Genomic DNA, 16,843 nt, shown 5'->3' with positions numbered 1-16,843 from the left:
GTGCTCAGATGCTGATTGAAATAGAGAGGAGAAATTGTGTGATGTGCCTGCATCAGTGATAAAGTCTGCAAGGCTGGGGAACATGTCGCAGTTCCCTTGACTGATGCGACCATGCCAGAGGTCAATTTTTTGTGTGAAGGTGTCCACTCTGTCTGCGAGGAGCAAAATATGAGTTTCGCGGCCTTGCAGAGACAGGTTGAGGCCATTCAAACGGTCAAATATATCGACCAAATAGGACAGAGACGCGAGCCACATAGTGTCATCCAGATGCTTTGCCAGATCTGATTTGATTTCTGTCAAAAAACACTTCACCTCCTCTCGCAGCTCATACAACCGCTGCAACACCCACCCCCTGGAGAGCCAGCGAACTTCAGTGTGTAGAAGCAGCTGTTCATGCCCTGACCCCCTCTCCTGGTAGAGGACCCCAAACAAGTGAGAGTTTAGCGGCCGTGATTTGATTAGATTTGTCATTTTCACGGATTGGTTCAGCACAGAATTAAAGAGAACCGGCATTTTTTTAGCAGCTAATGCTTCGCGATGGACCATACAATGTGTCAATTTCACAAGTGGAGCTACTTGCTGAACACGAGCAACTAGGCCACGCTTGCAGCCCGTCATTGCCTGTGCACCATCCATGCATAGGCCAACGCATCGGTCCCAAGCCAAACCATTTTCACGGATAAAAATATCAAGGACATTGAAGATGGCTTCTCCTGTAGTGTGCGACTGAAGAGGCCGGCAAAACAGGACATCCTCCTCAATCGCCTTGTCACGCAGATACCTGACATAGGCGAGGAGCTGTGCCTGCCCAGCAATATCAGTGGATTCGTCCAGCTGCAGCGCGTAGTAAGGACTCTGTTTGATGAACTCTATGAGTTGTTCTTTGATGTCATTAGACATGTCTGAAATCCTCCTAGTGACTGTGTCATTGGACAGTGGTACTGCACCGAGTTTGGCTGCTGCACAATCTCCTATCATTATTCTGCACGTCTTGTGCGGCCGGCAAAATGAGAGTCTCGGCAATTGTATGCGGTTTACCCAGTTTAGCTATTCTTTTGGCCACTACATACGATGCCTCCAAACACTGTTTAGACACAGTGCTGCCTGTTGCTGATGGAGGCAATCAAGCTTTCTTTTAAAATATTCTGCCAGCTTATCTTTAATAGCAGCATGTTTTGTTTTGAGGTGCCTTTTAAGTTTGCAGGGCTTCATGCTGTCGTTTGCTAGCACCTCGGCACACACGACACACTGAGGTCTCAGATCAGCCGTGACTGTAAATCCAAACTGCAGGTATGCTTCATCGTACCTTCGAAGCTTTTTTGCAGCTGGTGGTGCGTCGGTTGCCTTGTTGGTCCTCACTAGAAATTTCTCCATTTTTGTTAATTATAATTTGGATGTGTGGCTATGTTAAGAGACAAGTATTGGGGACTAATCAGACGGGACTTATGCAAGTGTTTAACAATTTTGCAGGCAATACCAAATTTATTTGAAGACTTAAGATTGTAGTCCTGAGTGAGTGAGTGTGTGATTGTCTTTGTCGTGTGTGTCATATGTGTTGCAACACGGTGAAAAAGGCAGAGGCTTACCCTATTAGCTAAGTGCACGCTTAGCAGTTAAAAAATAGCTAGGGCTGAGATTGGGATAGTCTTTAAAAAGACTTTTTGTAGTATTAGTCTTTAAAAAGACTGTTTGGGTTTGAAGTAAAGGCCTAAAGTAGATCGATATCAACACTGATAACAGATAGACTAGCGAGAGCTGGCACAAGCGAACTAGGCAAGAGACTAGACTAGAGTGAATGAAGTTCAATGCGTGTGCAGACGCTTATATAGTAGGCTAGCCTAGCAGTTATGTGACATCACATCACAGGCTCAAAATACTACCCCCTGTATTGGTAAATTTGAAATGAAACTGTGTGGTTGATTTGTTTGTGTGTTATAGTAGTCCAACCACTTGCATTTTCGACATGGGAATTTTCGTGATTTTTAAAAAAAAAATTTTTCCTGATTTTTTCCCCCTCATCCTAGCCCACTTGCGCCCCCCCGGGAGAGTGTCCGCGCCCCCCCAGGGGGGCGGGCCCCACTGGTTGAGAACCACCGCACTAGAGGATAAATACCTGAAACTCCCCACTAGTCAGACAGAACTGAAGAAGCCTTTCAGGTGAAAGGTGAAACGTCTTCAAAAATTTCAAGCAAGTCCAGTTGCCTTCTTTATCACCTATGGATTACAATGACCTGGATGACTGAGAACCTTCACAGACATATGCCTTGCTCAAGGGTACTTCAGCCATTCCTTTCTGGTACATGGGATCAAACCAGCAACCATTTGGTCCCAAAGCTGTTTCTCAAACAGTTTTTCCAACCATTAGGCCATGGCTTCCCCATGGCTTATAGAAGCAAGTTATTTATTATTATGCTATCTGTTCTCACCCAAATGCGGATGGGTTCCCTTTTGGGTCTGGTTCCTCTCAAAGTTTCTTCATGTCATCTGAGGGAGTTTTTCCTTGCCATTGTCGCCACAGGCTTGCTCATCAGGGATGGATAGATGAATTTATTAGGGATAAAATTAGCACATGTTTAAAGTCTTTAATTTTCTGTAAAGCTGCTTTGCGACAATGTCTGTCTGTTATTAAAAGCAGTACAAAAATAAACTTGACTCAATATTTACAGCACTGTTTGGGTTGTTTGTTATTGCATCCCTCTCAAGCTTCATGATCATATGGCAACCATTATTCCTTCATAATTCCTTTATAATTGAGCCAGCATTGTTTAATGCTTCCAAAACATTGCAATGTTGAATGACAACAGCCATTTTATGATCCTTTCTAAGTTGGTCTTACTGAGTTATGAGTCCTCTGAACTACTTCTTAGTTCTCCCAGACTTATAATATAACGATAAGGAGCTTTGTGAATTACCCTTTGCCAAAAAAATAAAAATGTAAAATAAATAAATAGGAGTTCCAAAGTTAGGACTGACACACCCATTATTTTTAGGAATTCTCCTAAATTGGCAAGTTAGAAGCTACGTTTACTCTTAAGATGCTTTGTGAATACTGGTCCAGATGTGGTGTTGATTTATTTTGTCAAACAATACGTCACAGGAATTAAAGTGGCATATTGAATTTTCTCTCAAAAGTGTAGTGCTGGTGCTTATCTGACTGCATTCAAATACACAAAAACACCTAACTCAGAAAACAAACTGCTGCTTTCTGCAGTGACCCAAGCAAATGTGATATTTTAGACCACAGACAGGGGAAGCTCTCGGATCAAAGCATTGGTTATAGAAGTTCTGTTTGCACACATTATGGCATATCAACTAGCATTCACCACATCTTTTATTTCTCAAAAATGTAAAAACATCAAAATGTATTAAGTACAGTATCAGTCAAAAATTTGGACACACCTGTGTTTTTTCTTCATTTTTATTAATTAAAAGACACTTTATGTCTTAATGATGGATTGTCGTGGCATGAGATGGATATCTACAGTTGTAAAATAGGATGATTTGCTGTGTTTTAATTTACTGTTTACTGTTTGATGATCTCAAACACATTAAGAAGGCATATTACAGATTTGCTCTTTATTATTATGTCCTTTGGGAGTGTTCTTGTGTTCTTAAAAAGGAACACAAGCCGAAAGTTCACATTCTTCATACTGGGAAAGAGCCACAGTCTTTCCATGCAAAATTAATTTCTGTATTATTGAGGAGAAAACATCAGTTGGAATGTTTCTCATCTGGTTGATACCTGTTTTTTTTTTTAGGCAGACAGATTGCTCCATTATAAAGCATTTTGCTTTGGGAGTAGGTGATGAGCTCACAGATCTGCAAAAACCTGATCTAATCAAAGAGCTGTGTACATTTTCCCGCACCTTCACATCAAAAATATGACTAAACTCATGCCAGTATTTGATGATTTACTGAAAGGTTTTGCAAGATGAAGGCTTGCTGTCTCCTAGCCAGACTGAAAGGCCCATGCATGGTGAGGATTTATTAAAAACAGAAAAAGAAAGAACATCAATAGATCTGTATTATTGTAGAAAAGGTATAAAAGCCTTGAGGATTAAACAGCTACTGAGGTGGGTTTCCCAAAAGCCTCTTAAAGGCCAATTTATGCTGACAACGCAGTCCTTGCAGATGGCGTCGCAGATGGCATCTGCATAGCCCCCCCCCTTCGCAGACGCTCTGCGTGCACCTCCCAAAAATTGTGACCACCGCAGAAACCTCGCAGACAGCGTCGCAGACAAGAGGGCTCTGATTGGTCCACTCTACATCCGCTGTACACACACTTCCGCTTCCCTACTTTCCTGGTTTGGTTTGTTTTCACTACCGCCATTTTTAAAAACACGAGCGAAGATGGAGCAGCACGAAGAGCAGTTGATCGAGGAAGTACGTACATCTATACGACTCCAGTTCTAGTCATTATAAGTAACCGGAGGATAAACACTCCACTAACCACACCCACCAACTACTCCTAGCGATTTTGCGACTTCGCACCCCCTTGCGTTGTGGCGGTGAATAACATCGCGCACGCTTATTACTCCCCGCTCAACGATAAATTACAACTGTCTGCGAAAAGCTATCTGCGAAAGCCTTGTCGCAAGAGCATGCAGAGGCCCTAAGGCTAAGAGCATCTTGAACTACCTCTTAAGATCCATCGTTCAGCCAACATGGTTTTCTTGAACAGTGTCATAGCCAAAGTAGTCCTTTAGTTCGCTCTTAACTTACAATGGACCTGGATCACTCTTTCACAACAAAGAATGTCTCACTCACAGCTAAATACATAGAATGTGCATGCGCCTCCGAGGAACTCTCACAATCAGTGGGCGGAAACTGGCGTTGAATATGCTGCCAGTGTTAAATAATTTTTCTTATACATTGCAATTGATTTAATTATTAAATAAATATACACGGGGCGGCACGGTGGTGTAGTGGTTAGCGCTGTCGCCTCACAGCAAGAAGGTCCGGGTTCGAGCCCCGTGGCTGGTGAGGGCCTTTCTGTGCGGAGTTTGCATGTTCTCCCCGTGTCCGCGTGGGTTTCCTCCGGGTGCTCCGGTTTCCCCCACAGTCCAAAGACATGCAGGTTAGGTTAACTGGTGACTCTAAATTGACCGTAGGTGTGAATGTGAGTGTGAATGGTTGTCTGTGTCTATGTGTCAGCCCTGTGATGACCTGGCGACTTGTCCAGGGTGTACCCCGCCTTTCGCCCGTAGTCAGCTGGGATAGGCTCCAGCTTGCCTGCGACCCTGTAGAAGGATAAAGCGGCTAGAGATAATGAGATGAGATGAGATAAATATACACAAAACTGAATATATTTCAATCTGTTGTAGAATTACATATGAATATCGTAATGTCACATTGATATTGCCACATTTTAATCAAATTTACTGTAACTCCATTAGGCAAGTGATTATCTAATTCAGTGTCATAATGCCAGAAATGACACAAACTGCTGCACCTGTAATATTGCAACATTGTGTGTGTGTGTATATATATATATATATATCATTCTCATCTCATTATCTCTAGCCGCTTTATCCTTCTACAGGGTCGCAGGCAAGCTGGAGCCTATCCCAGCTGACTACGGGCGAAAGGCGGGGTACACCCTGGACAAGTCGCCAGGTCATCACAGGGCTGACACATAGACACAGACAACCATTCACACTCACGGTCAATTTAGAGTCACCAGTTAACCTAACCTGCATGTCTTTGGACTGTGGGGGAAACCGGAGCACCCGGAGGAAACCCACGCGGACACGGGGAGAACATGCAAACTCCGCACAGAAAGGCCCTCGCCGGCCCCGGGGCTCGAACCCAGAACCTTCTTGCTGTGAGGCGACAGCGCTAACCACTACACCACCGTGCCGCCCATATATATATATATATATATATATAAGGGAGAACATTGCCAACTCAGCATTGGGATAACATGCTTGGAATAAAAAAATGTTATTGCCCAAAAATGTAAAATAGTTTCAATTATTAATGACCACATTATATATGTAATGCTAAATGACAATACTTTATAACACATTTTAAGCACTTTAAACTGTATTTCATTGTTTTTTGGTCAAAAACGAATGCCATGTGACCTCATCAACTGGATTTAGCAACTACTACTGCCTTTAGCAACTACTCATGCCTATATTGAGGACACGCACTACAAAGAAGCTCTTAGCAAAGTTGCTGTTAAGTGAGTTTGGGAAAACCATGTACAGAGACAACGTTCTTTGCTTAACAGTGTCTTAAAACTCGCTCTTTAGCCCAAAAGTGAACTTTATTGGGATACCTACCCCATAGAGGCTTTGCACTGTCACGCGACCCCCATAGCAACGGTAACTACACTGCCATGACAGGAGGCATGCTTGTAGTGCTTCATTCAGATGAGTTAGTTGTTATTGATCAGTATGGGAAGGTCTTGCTGTGTTTTTGGATGAGCAAATCATTTTGAACAAAACAAAGACATCAGATTTTTTTAATTTACCAAAAGTAATTCATCATCAGGGGCCACACGGTGGTGTAGTGGTTAGCACTGTCACCTCACAGCAAGAAGGTTATGGGTTTGAGCCCAGTGGCCAACAGGGACCTTTCTGTGTAGAGTTTGCATGTTCTCCCCATGTCTGCGTGGGTTTCCTCCAGGTGCTCCAGTTTCCCCCACAGTTCAAAGACATGCAGGTTAGGCTTATTGGTGGCTCTAAATTGACCATAGGTGTGAATGTGAGTGTTGTCGCCATGTGTCAGCCCTGAGATGATTTGGTGACTTATCCAGGGTGTTCCCTGCCTCTCACCCATAGTCAGCTGGGATAAGCTCCAGCTTGCCCATGACCCTGCACAGGATAAGCAGTTACAGATAATTGATGGAATTCATCATCAGGGGGAAAAACTAGAGAGATTTCTAAACATAGAAGGGAAAAATAGTAGCCACTTGGCAGGACTCGGTGTTGAGCTGAGAGATCAAAAAGCCTATGGTATGTTCACTTCATTTACACAAAGGTAAGAATTACAAAAAAAATTAATTTTAGAACTGCAGCAAGGTGTTCATTGTTATCCAGTGAAGTGATCATGAGCGTCAACATAGCAGCTCTGCATCGCGTAACCTTCACCAAGACTTAAAAAGTGCATTTACATTAGGGGATTCTTCGGAGCATGTTGTGCACACAAATGGGACCCAGTCATTATGGGAAAGCATACCCCCTGTCATGGTGGCATAGTTACCATTGGTATGGGGGTCATGTGATGGTGCAAAGCCTCTATTCACTGGCTATGAAAAGAAACATTTCAAAAATGTTTCTTAAAAAACAACACAAATGCGATATCACAGACATTAACAAAATGCTAGAGACATCAACAAAATATCACACACACAAACACAACCTCTCACACACACACACACACACACACACACACACACACACACACACACACACACACACACGCACACACACATTTGTCTCACTATCCTTATGAGGACCTTCCACTGACATAGTTATTAATGCAGTTAAATAATGTTGTACCTCCACCTAAACCTAACCCTAAACTTAAGCTCAGTAATGAAAAGGAATATTTTTGTTTGTTTTTTGTTAAACAACAACAAAAACAATTTCCTTGTAGGGACTGTTCAGATGTCCCCACAAGGTCACAATTGTCAGATTTTACTCACCTTGTGGGGATATTTGGTCCTCAGTAGTATATAAAAACATGTGCGTGTGCGCACACACACACACTTCTATCTTTGTGGGGACACTCATTGACAATGCATCCCCTAGCCCCTCACCCTAACCTTAACCATCACAATTAAATGCCTAACCCCAACTCTTACCCTAACCTAAGCCTAACCACATTGTTTTTTTTTTTTACTTCTTTTGTTGATACATTTAACTTTTTTTATTTGAATTCAAAACGACAACAAGCTTTATCTTAATAAAAATGTCCCAGTGTGGGGTATTGAAGCTGCATTACATTGATGAGGTGCTGGAACTATTATTCTTTCTGCTGTTATTTTCATGAAAAAAACTAGATATAAAATCACATAGACGATAAACAAAGAAGCAATACGTAAATGTTTATTTCTTTAGGATTGCCACATTTTCTCACCTTTCTGATCTTTCAATAGTAAATAGAAGCAAGGATCCAACAAGTGGAATTAGGAACTAGTTTCATGATTAAATTAAACTATCAATGGATAAAAGTTATGATATGTATTTTTAAAATAAATAATAAATTGTAATAGCCCTGTGATGACCTGGCGACTTGTTCAGGGTGTACCCCGCCTTTCGCCCGTAGTCAGCTGGGATAGGCTCCAGCTTGCCTGTGACCCTGTAGAAGGATAAAGCGGCTAGAGATAATGAGATGAGATGAGATGAGAATAAATTGTAATTACTGGCAAATTGCTGTGTCATGTGGTAATCAATGTTAAGTTGTTTTTTGTTGGTTTTTTTTTTATCAAATTAGACTTGCTGATATGGATTTTGATGTGGTACATCATACATCTATAAACATACACTACCGTTCAAAAGTTTGGGGTCACCCAGACAATTTTGTGTTTTCCATGAAAAGTCACACTTTTATTTACCACCATAAGCTGTAAAATGAATAGAAAATATAGTCAAGACATTTTTCTGGCCATTTTGAGCATTTAATCAACCCCACAAATGTTATGCTCCAGAAACTCAATCTGCTCAAAGGAAGGTCAGTTTTATAGCTTCTCTAAAGAGCTAAACTGTTTTCAGCTGTGCTAACATGATTGTACAAGGGTTTTCTAATCATCCATTAGCCTTCTGAGGCAATGAGCAAACACATTGTACCATTAGAACACTGGAGTGATAGTTGCTGGAAATGGGCCTCTATACACCTACCGGTATGTAGATATTGCCAAAAACCAGACATTTAGTAGAATTTAGCTAGAATAGTCATTTACCACATTAGCAATGTATAGAGTGTATTTCTGATTAGTTTAAAGTGATCTCCATTGAAAAGAACAGTGCTTTTCTTTCAAAAATAAGGAAATTTCAAAGTGACCCCGAACTTTTGAACGGTAGTGTAAATTAAGAGTTGTAGCTCCATTTTTCTTCCTCACAGCACTCCAACATCAGACTCACATAGGTGGTGTGGCCTAAAATCTAAAAATATTTAATATGGTATGGGATATTGGCTGAACTTCTCCTTTAAGACAGAACAGAGGAAGTGAAAAAGAATGCAGTGGAAAAGCTGTCCAGGAAATCCCACCCTATGAAGGAAAGCCAGTTTTACAAAGGAAATACTAGGAACATGTTGGTGCAAAAACAAAGTCATGGCCACTGGTCCTAGCAACCTAATATCACATAGAACAAACAGCAGTATGTATAGCACATCTCTGACTACAACTTGTTATATTTTAAAGGAATAGCAAAACCATGCACAATTTCACCCTGAAGATGGTAGCAGTTCTGCTCTGACATCTGATGCACTTTATCATTTCTATAGTAACAGCTCATGCACATAGGGATTGTAAGGCTCTACATAATCTAAGACTAAAAATAAACAGATTAAAAAAGTGTTATTTAACAAAAAATGTATAATCATTGAGATGGGGAAGTTCGTTATAGAGATTTTTATTTAACATTTATGGAAGGAGTCTCCAGTGTCAGCTCTTTGTAAGAGTAAGTTTGTTTTACAGTATGTCAAAATCTTCAGGACAGCATTTTATACTTTTTATACTATTGTTAAAACATTATAAGCTGTATTTTTTATATTAACTACAAGAATTATATATATATATATATATATATATATATATATATATATATATATATATATATACACACACTACCGTTAAAAAGTTTAGGATCACTTTGAAATTTCCTTATTTTTGAAAGAAAAGCACTGTTCTTTTCAATGAAGATCACTTTAAACTAATCAGAAATACACTCTATACATTGCTAATGTGGTAAATGACTATTCTAGCTAAATTCTACTAAGGCCCTGTCCACACGGCAACGGATTCAGGTGACTCCGATACAATTGCTTATCGTTTAGGCCTGGCGTCCACACGGCACCGGCGTTTTGGGTGCCCAAAACGCAATCTTTTTGAGAACGGGTTCCAGAGTGGAAAGATCTGGCAACGTTGCCGTTGTGAAGTCATCTGGATGAGTAGAACGGATTTGTTTAAGATGACGTCACAACCACATGACTGTGAGTGCTTCACGCCGGGTAGAAGTGTAACGAACTCGATGCGAGTTGTCAACAAATCCTATAACTTGGTTCATGAAACGCGCTTACAAAATATTTTCACTGTGAATATTTATTGTGTAATGGTGCAAAGTGAGAGAGAGAGAGACTCTGCCCTTAGGGCAGAGTCAATCCCGCCAGCAAAAATAGGGGGAAAAAAAGGAGCGATCTCACCTCTTCAGATGTGGGTTTAAGTCCTACAATACATTCCTCAAAAAGGGAGTAGAAGAAATTAATCCATCAATGTGTATCATTCAATTTATTCTGGACCATTAAAGACGCCGCCTTCCGCATAGAATCATACGTCATCCTCGTCGCCATATTGGATAGGTCAAAGCGGAGAATAAAGATTCATGTGCTGCGTTTAACTGTACCAACAGGTTTACCGTCCAAACGAGATCATATGGGATTACCTTTCACAGGTGAGAAACAACAAATTAATCCATCAACGTGTATCATTCAATTTATTCCGGACCATTAAAGACGCTGCCTTCCGCGTAGAATCATACGTCATCCTCGCCGCCATTTTGGAGAGGTCAAAGCGGAGAATAAAGATTAGCTGCGTTTAACTGTACCAACAGGTTTGCCGTCCAAACGAGATCACATGGGATTACCTTTCACAGGTGAGACTGGAAAAATACTTTTCATTGTATTTGGTCATTATAATGTAATTTTACAAACAGATTTTCCTGACTTTGTGGCTAATATGAAGTCTCACGCATAATAGTTTATGCACATGTGTCCTTACTTCTTCTATTGTTCTGGTGTCTCCGAAGGGACCGTCTTACAGCACCCCTAGAGGTGTGGCATGTGTATTGCATCGTTTTCAGCAAGCGTTGCATTGCCATATGGACCTGATATTTTACTGATTGTTGCCCATTTGGACGCGATATATTTTTAAATAACATCTCGTTGCCGTTGTCGTGTGGATGTAGCCTTGTAAATGTCTGGTTTTTGGTGCAATATCTACATAGGTGTATAGAGGCCCATTTCCAGCAACTATCACTCCAGTGTTCTAATGGTACAATGTGTTTGCTCATTGCCTCAGAAGGCTAATGGATGATTAGAAAACCCTTGTACAATCATGTTAGCACAGCTGAAAACAGTTTAGCTCTTTAGAGAAGCTATAAAACTGACCTTCCTTTGAGCAGATTGAGTTTCTGGAGCATAACATTTGTGGAGTCGATTAAATGCTCAAAATGGCCAGAAAATGGCTTGACTATATTTTCTATTTATTTTACAACTTATGGTGGTAAATAAAAGTGTGACTTTTCATGGAAAACACAAAATTAACTGCATTATCAGATAATTCACTGCCTTGTTAAAATAATAATAATAATAATAATAATAATAATAATAATAATAATAATAATAATAAATTGTGCACTTTAATATTTGGTTGGACCACCTTTAGTTTTGATTACAGCATGCATTCACTGTAACATTGTTTTGATAAACTTATGCAATGTCACAACATTTATTTCAGTCCAGAGCTGTGTTAATTTTTCATCACGATTTTGTGTTGAGGATGGGAGAGTCGAACCACTGCATAAAGTCTTCTCCAGCACATCCCAAAGATTCTCAATGGGGCTAAGGTCAGGACTCTGTCATGGCCAATTCGTGTATGAAAATGATTCCTCATCTTTCCTGAACCACTCTTTCACAATCTGACCCCTAATTTTATGCCCATGCCATCAGGGAAGAAAAAAAAATCCATTGATGTTATAACTTGGTCATTCAGTACATTCAGGTCATCAGCTGACTTCATTTTATTGCTCCATAACATTGCTGAGCCTCAACTTGACCAACTGAAGCAACCACAGATCATAACACTGCCTCCAGAGACTTATACAGTGGTCACTATGCATGATGGATGCATCGCTTCATGTGCTTCCCTTCCTATCCTAACACACTCATCACTCAGGAATAGGGTAAATCTGGACTTATCAAACTCCATGACCTTTTTCCATTGCTCCAGAGTCCAATCTTTATGCTCTCTACCAAACTGAAGCCTTTTCTTCTGATTAGCCTCACTAACAATGGTTTTCCTATAGTCACACAGCTGTTTAGTACCAATCCTGTGAGTTCTCATCACATCGTGAGTGTGGAAATGCTCTTAATTTCACTATTAAACATGGCTATGAGTTGTATTATCTATTTTATTATTATTATTATTATTATTATTATTATTATTATTATTATTATTTGACTTCACCAAGCATTTATGTGATCTCTAATCTTGGTCAGTCATGATCTTTTTCCAACCACATTTTTCCACAAAGTTGACAGTTCACTGCTATCCTTCCAGGTTTTAATAATGCATTGGACACTTCTTAACCCAATTCCAGTAATTTCAGTAATTTCCTTAGTTGTTTTCTTTGCTTGATACAGGCCAATAATTTGACCCTTCTGAAACACAGTAACATCTTTTCTATGAGCATGGGTTATGTCTTCTGACATATTTGTTTAAGAAATGAGAAGCTACTCACTGCATCAGTTAGGATTAAAAGATTTGTTGCCAGCTGAAACACATTAATCACTGCAGTAATGATCCAATCAAAGGCTCTTATGTATTTACTTATTTAAATCCAAAGGGTGACTTTTTTTTGCCAGGCAGTGTATCATCCATATTATGAGATAATTTTACATATTATATACAAATTATTGTATGTCTCAGGACTATTTGAGGTGAGTGTGTGATGATACTAAGGCTTATAATTTGTGCAGTGCTAAATTGGAGGCTATAAGCTTCATTTATCTGTTACAACCTTCATGGTTTTAGTGCAAATCTAAAGAAGCAAATACATTTAGAGTGAAAATAATACTATAAACAACAGTCAAAATAGCCTCAACATATTGTTTTGTCCATGTGAAGATGGATGAAACATAGTAGTACCACAGGCTACATCTGAGGATGCAAGTTTCCCAAGGAAAAACAAAACATTGACATAAAAGTTGCCAGAATCACTAGACTGTGAAAGGCAGTCTCTTAGTAAATGCTGTGTTGGAAGAGACAGAGAACAGAGTTCTTCTCTGTAGGGTCACAGGGATGAGTGTTCAAAGACAACCACCTGTGTCTGACTCACGCTTGAGTGCCTGGAGGGCTGCAGTGTGCCTATACGGGAATATACCTCTGCATCAGACTGGGGGCTGGGTGGGGTAGTGTAGATGATGGGGTGTGGCAGAGGCACAATGGAGGGTGGTCGAGATGAAAATGGAGGTGGTGGAGGGAGGAGTGGAGAGATGGCCAGATGATTTGGAACTACAGTTGGAGGTGGAGAACAAGGAGACACCTCCACAGGGGAAATGGTATTCACTGAAGGCAAACCTGGGGATTCATGTAGTTGTTTCAGGCTGTAGTTTGCCATGTGGTAGAAGCTAAAGTACTCTAAAGCATTTCCTGCCTGAGCCAAACGTAGTTTGTGCCGCAAGAGGAGGACACAATAAAACAGAACCAAGATGAGGAACCCAGCGAGAGCCACAAACATCAAGGCCACATTTACTTCCCAGCAAGCCTGGGAAACAGCTGATGTCTTACAACTGTCAAAATGTGGACCCTTGGCAGATGGTATGTGTTCTACGTGCTGAAGTATCAGCCCATCAAATCTTTCCACAGGCTGTGTGGGAAACTGCAGAGCAGTCATTTCAGTGACTGTTTCAGTTGACATGGCTGTTTCCACTACAGATATACTACAGAAGACACATCGGTGCAGACTGATTTCTCTAGAGAGGCTGGAGCAGTCATACGTAGCACAGTATCTGCTTCAGATGTGGACTCCAGGACTTGAAGCAAAGCCTAGTTCCTCAAAAAAAGTATCAGAACAGAATAATTAGGAAAGCAAATACAGTATATTGCAGGGAAAACCATTAAAGCATTCCAGTAGATTACTTCTCATGTCATAAACACAGCACTGTACATACTAGTCAGCTTAGCGGACATCTCTTCAGCAGGAGGTAGGCTAATTAAAGGTCATAGATAGACAAGTTCACAAATATATATATATATATATATATATATATATATATATATATATAAACATATAAATATTGTATTTACAAACAGCATTAAGACAGACATGCATCCACTGCTAATCAAAAGTTTTTCTGCATCTTGAAACATGACTTCATTTTAAAATTCTCTAAATTTAGAACATCTAAGTAAGAAATGGTTATAATTGAACAAATATATTTTTGCAGCTTTTTATGTATTTATAAACAAGCTAAATTTAACTGAAAAAATCCTCACTCTTAATCACTGTAATTAGATACTTGACACACAGAATGAGTCTTTTATCTGCAGCTTATTTACCCTGCAAGTGCACCTGTCTTTTATAAAGCACTATTTTAGTGTCTCCGCAGAATCTGAGAACTTCTGATTACTGAGTACACACACACACACACACACACACACACACACACACACACTATTTAGGTCTACCTGCTTAGTCTTTCTTCTGATTAATTTGCTGTTCTCCATGGATTCCAGGCATTACAGAGCTGTGTGTCATTATCTTTTTTTTTAACTGCATGCCAACTAGTAACAGAAACCCTGGCTCTTCTTAGTTGATGCACTCTTTCAACTCCCAAATCTCTTATTGTGCTTCAAATCGATATATTGTTAATCAATCACTGACACTGTTAAATAAAATCGTACTCTACCCATAAGTCAGTATTGTAGAAACAATAACATATTAGAATGATTGCATGAATATAAACCTGCAATTAGTAGCTGCACTATTTTCAGAACAGCTGTTATAGAAAATTAGTCAACACTGGGCAGCCAATCAGAATCCAGAATTCAACAGCACTGTGGAATTATATTGATTAATACTGCAATAAAATACAAAAATCTATGTTTTCAAAAATTTATTATAGAAGAACATTTCAACTTACTTTAATGTTCATTCTGTAACAATCTCCTGGATGTAGAGACCATCTGAAAAGTCAGGAACAGTTAGGTCTGGAGCTCTGTGGATAGGAGGAACCTCAACTTTCAGGAAGCAGAGCGTTTCCTTTGACACATTCCTGCCTAGTGATTGGTCACACTGACATATACAGAAACTGGGCGAAGGCTCACTGTGCTAACCTTTTTTTTTTTAATTTCTATTGTTTATTTCAAAGGGACAAACAAAGGGGATGCTGAGCCTTGTTTCTCTGCTCTATTTGCTTGAAAAGGTCATCTAACATTTCTGCCAATTATGGGCTAAAGATCATACAGACTTTTATATGTAAACATTAAAGTGCATATAATGGGTAAATTCAGGAGCAAGATCAATGTAATTCTCCTATTTTATATTAAACTTTGGTCAAATATCTGTAACATTCTGCATTCTCTGCAATTTTTTTTTACCTTGCGCAATACCAGAAAAATTCAGTTGAAATCAAGCCATTTGAGGCGAATTGGTCCGCCTCTGAAAAAACTTGGCATTTGAATTTCCCGGCAAACATTGATTTTTGTGACGTCATCTGCGGGACGCCTCCCTCTGAATCCTACGTCAGTGCTGGTTTGTTTATGAGAAAACGACCTGGTGGTTTTCTGCAAATTTCTTCAACTTTATCGCGTAATTATTAAAATGGTTAATAGATGTATCGTAGGAGGGGGTAGCAACACCAATTTTGATGGGATTAGTACTCTTCGTTTTCCAAAAGACCGGACAATGAGAGAGAAATGGGAGCGCTTGGTCTACACAGGCTGTGCACTTAAACCGTGCAAAGCTCGCGCAGCCTAGCTGCTGGCACTTCCGCAGGTGACATCACAAATCTGGCTCCAGACTCCCTTGGGATTTTTCCAGACGCGTTTTGTTATTTTATTTTTTTCTGCTGTAGACAGATGGTTTTGTGCAAAATTACTCTTCTGGATGAGTGTGTAAAGGGACATACTTTCATATAAAAAAAAAAAAATTAAATTGGTCCAGAATATGCACTTTAATGTGTGCAATGTATTTAAGTGCAAACATCACTGTTAATGGCTCTTATTCAAGAAGCTGTTACTCAAAAGAGCCATTACGAGTAAGCTGAGTCTGTTATTATAAAGGCACATGAAGGACCTTCATTGCCTTCAAAGCCATTCAATAGTGAAAGCAAAAAAGAGGTAGTTATTTTCAGCATCAAGTGTAAGAGATTAAAAACAACACAGAAACAGAAAAAAAAGGTGGACTGGAGATGCTAAATTGCCCCAGATATGAATGTGTGAATGTCTGGCATGAATTTTTCCACCATGCATCCAGTGTTTCTGCCCACAGAATACAGTGCACCTGATATTGTTGCCAGCTCGTTTCAGGACAAAGTAACTAATGTATGCTCAAAAAGTCACTAGAAGTCACCAGATGGCATCACAGACTAATTTGCATATTCACAGAATAATCACAGTCATTTGCCAATTAAAACATTTATCATTAACATTACCAAACTGTTTAAAATTTTGAACAAAGACATGTGCTGGTAGACAAACAATGCTGAACAGTCAGTGCGTTTACATGCACATAGAGAAAATCGAATTTCTGCCATTGCTCGACTGAAATCAAAGTTCAAAATGCCATGTATACACCTTAATTCGGCTGAAATTGAACCGAACTTGATTTCTCGGAATCGAGCTACACGACCTAGATTATGCGATTTCTGCCGAGCTACTTAGTGCATGTAA

General features: G+C 39.8%; 1 protein-coding gene across 3 annotated transcripts in view; it reads right to left on the bottom strand.

Moving 5' to 3' along the window:
• Nucleotides 1-15,170, bottom strand: part of LOC132895376 (uncharacterized) — a 72,183-nt gene extending 57,013 nt beyond the window's left edge. The window contains exons 1-2 of one of the 3 annotated variants that reach the window (XM_060935919.1): nucleotides 15,094-15,170; nucleotides 13,044-13,996 (exon numbers count right to left, since the gene is read on the bottom strand). In XM_060935919.1, the coding sequence (XP_060791902.1) occupies nucleotides 13,242-13,868 (627 nt within the window). In that variant the 5' untranslated portion in view covers nucleotides 13,869-13,996; nucleotides 15,094-15,170 and the 3' untranslated portion in view covers nucleotides 13,044-13,241. Of the gene's footprint in view, nucleotides 1-13,043; nucleotides 14,004-15,093 lie in introns of those variants that run through there. The other 2 variants (XM_060935918.1, XM_060935920.1) reach the window with 2 other exon arrangements.
• Nucleotides 15,171-16,843: the final 1,673 nt, after the last annotated feature.

Source organism: Neoarius graeffei, chromosome 12, assembly GCF_027579695.1.
Source record: "Neoarius graeffei isolate fNeoGra1 chromosome 12, fNeoGra1.pri, whole genome shotgun sequence".
Classification (NCBI taxonomy): domain Eukaryota; kingdom Metazoa; phylum Chordata; class Actinopteri; order Siluriformes; family Ariidae; genus Neoarius; species Neoarius graeffei.
Note: the sequence above shows the minus strand (reverse complement) of the source record. Positions and strands in the feature narration are given on the sequence as shown.